Below are 1,858 nucleotides of genomic sequence, written 5' to 3'. Positions count from 1 at the left end.
GGCCCAGCCCCCCAACAGCAGCCTGGCAATGCCAAGCCCCGCCATCACCTGCTCCGAGTGCTGGTGCAGCTGAGCAGGGACCTGAGGGATTGCTACAGCTCCAGGAAACTTCTCTACTGGTCCCTCTGGTGGGCTCTGGCTACGGCCGGCTTTAACCAAGTGGTGAATTATATCCAAGTGCTGTGGGACCTGCGAGCCCCCTCGCACAGCTCTGCAGTGTACAACGGAGCTGTCGAAGCACTGGCCACTTTTCTGAGTAAGTTAATGTCTAAACGTTGATCACAAAGGGGAGCCTCGAGTTTTACTTGGGAAAGCTTTTCAAGTGCCACCCTGCTGCAGGCACTCCAGGGAGCCAGTGCACACACTGTGCCTTCCAGAACCTCAGTCTTTGATCTACAGCAGCTCCAATGGGAGCTGTGCTGGTTTTTCTTTAGGACCAGATAACCAACTCTATCTTACCAGTATGCAGAAAGTGTGCAAGTTACACAGACTTTATATCCAGTTGGTAAACCCATTCAGAGGCACTCGTGTGTCTGTGGATGAGGCTATTGGGTGTGGGTTTTTTTCCCCAAAACAAGTATGGCACTGTTCCCATCACAATGCTATCAGCTTACACAGATGGGAGAAGTTATTCCTAAATATTTTACACAAAAAGAACATCATCCTCTAATTAAGATCTTTTTTTAGTGAAATACTCCTGTGCAGCTGGAAAAAAAGGAAGAATTTTAGTCATTGCAAGATGCAGGGATTTGCAGAAAGAGACCCCATCGAATTCCTTATGATACTGACGTTAAGCATTCCCCTTTTGCATCAGGAGCAGATGCTCATGCACAAGCAAAGCGAGGTTATCAAAAGGTGACATCAGAGAACACCACCCTGCCTTGGCAGGGCTTCACATACTCACACTGTGCTGCTGTAGAGAACTTGCACAAGACTTCGGGGTGTGACCCACCAGGGAAAATAAACGCCTACATCACACGTAGTCATTCAGGTTACCCTTACAGTCATTAGGGAGAAAGAAATACTACTCTTGTCTTGAGGCAGGCAATTAGATAGGCCAAGTGAACCATGAATTAGAATATTTTTCTCCTTGATGAATTCATCTTTCTCATGGAATTGCCTGTTCCTCCGTGTAGCAGCACGGAAGATGTTAAATCAGGTGGCTTATCTTTGCAACCGATGCACCTTTAGGAGGCTCACCGAGAGCAAACAATGCCTATCCTTTCTCATTTCCTTGGATATACTCTGCTGACACGTCACAAAATTCACTTTTTGACACTTTATGAGGTGCAGGGAGCTAAGTTGTTACATCGGCAGGTTTACCAGCCTCGCTCTGCAGTAAGCCAGGAGAAGCTGGGAGAGACTTTTTTGACTTCCAAACTGTGTTCCCAGTTCTCTCCCCAGAGACACATGCTGGGCACAGACAGCTAAATAATGAATCCTCCTACATTACAGTTTATCCTGTCAAGTGGAATAAAGCACTAAGAACGGAATGGCAGAGATTTGATTTATGCAGTCCTCCAAAAGTGACCAGTCATCTTCACGGCTCCAGAAGTCACTAGAAAGGCTTTCAAACTTCAGAACTACTCTGCTTCATTATTCAGCATTGCCTTTTGGCACACGAGGGTGGCAAGATTTGGCAATACAGGCTGTGGAACAGATACAACACTTACACGTTTCTCTTTTTCTAGGCTCGGTAACATCCTTCCTAGTGCAATACCTGAAAATTAACTGGGACCTTTTTGGAGAGCTGGCTTTAGGGATCTTCTCTGCAGTAGATGCTGGTTCTCTGTTTCTCATGCACTACTCTACCAACATCTGGGCATGTTATGCTGGCTATCTCATTTTCAAGGCCTGC

General features: G+C 46.5%; 1 protein-coding gene across 1 annotated transcript in view; it reads left to right on the top strand.

Annotated features, from left to right (window-relative positions):
* Positions 1 to 1,858, top strand: part of SLC19A3 (solute carrier family 19 member 3) — a 20,095-nt gene that overhangs the window by 4,283 nt on the left and 13,954 nt on the right. The window contains exon 4 of the mRNA XM_027900875.1: positions 6 to 256. Coding sequence (XP_027756676.1) covers positions 6 to 256 — 251 coding nt within the window. The remainder of the gene's footprint in view (positions 1 to 5; positions 257 to 1,858) is intronic.

Source organism: Empidonax traillii, unplaced genomic scaffold (genome assembly GCF_003031625.1).
Source record: "Empidonax traillii isolate 1590-97213 ecotype Southwest subspecies unplaced genomic scaffold, ASM303162v1 scaffold755:size778197, whole genome shotgun sequence".
NCBI classification, from domain to species: Eukaryota; Metazoa; Chordata; class Aves; order Passeriformes; family Tyrannidae; genus Empidonax; species Empidonax traillii.
The sequence above is the reverse complement of the archived record's forward strand: the minus strand, read 5'-3'. Positions and strand labels throughout refer to the sequence as shown.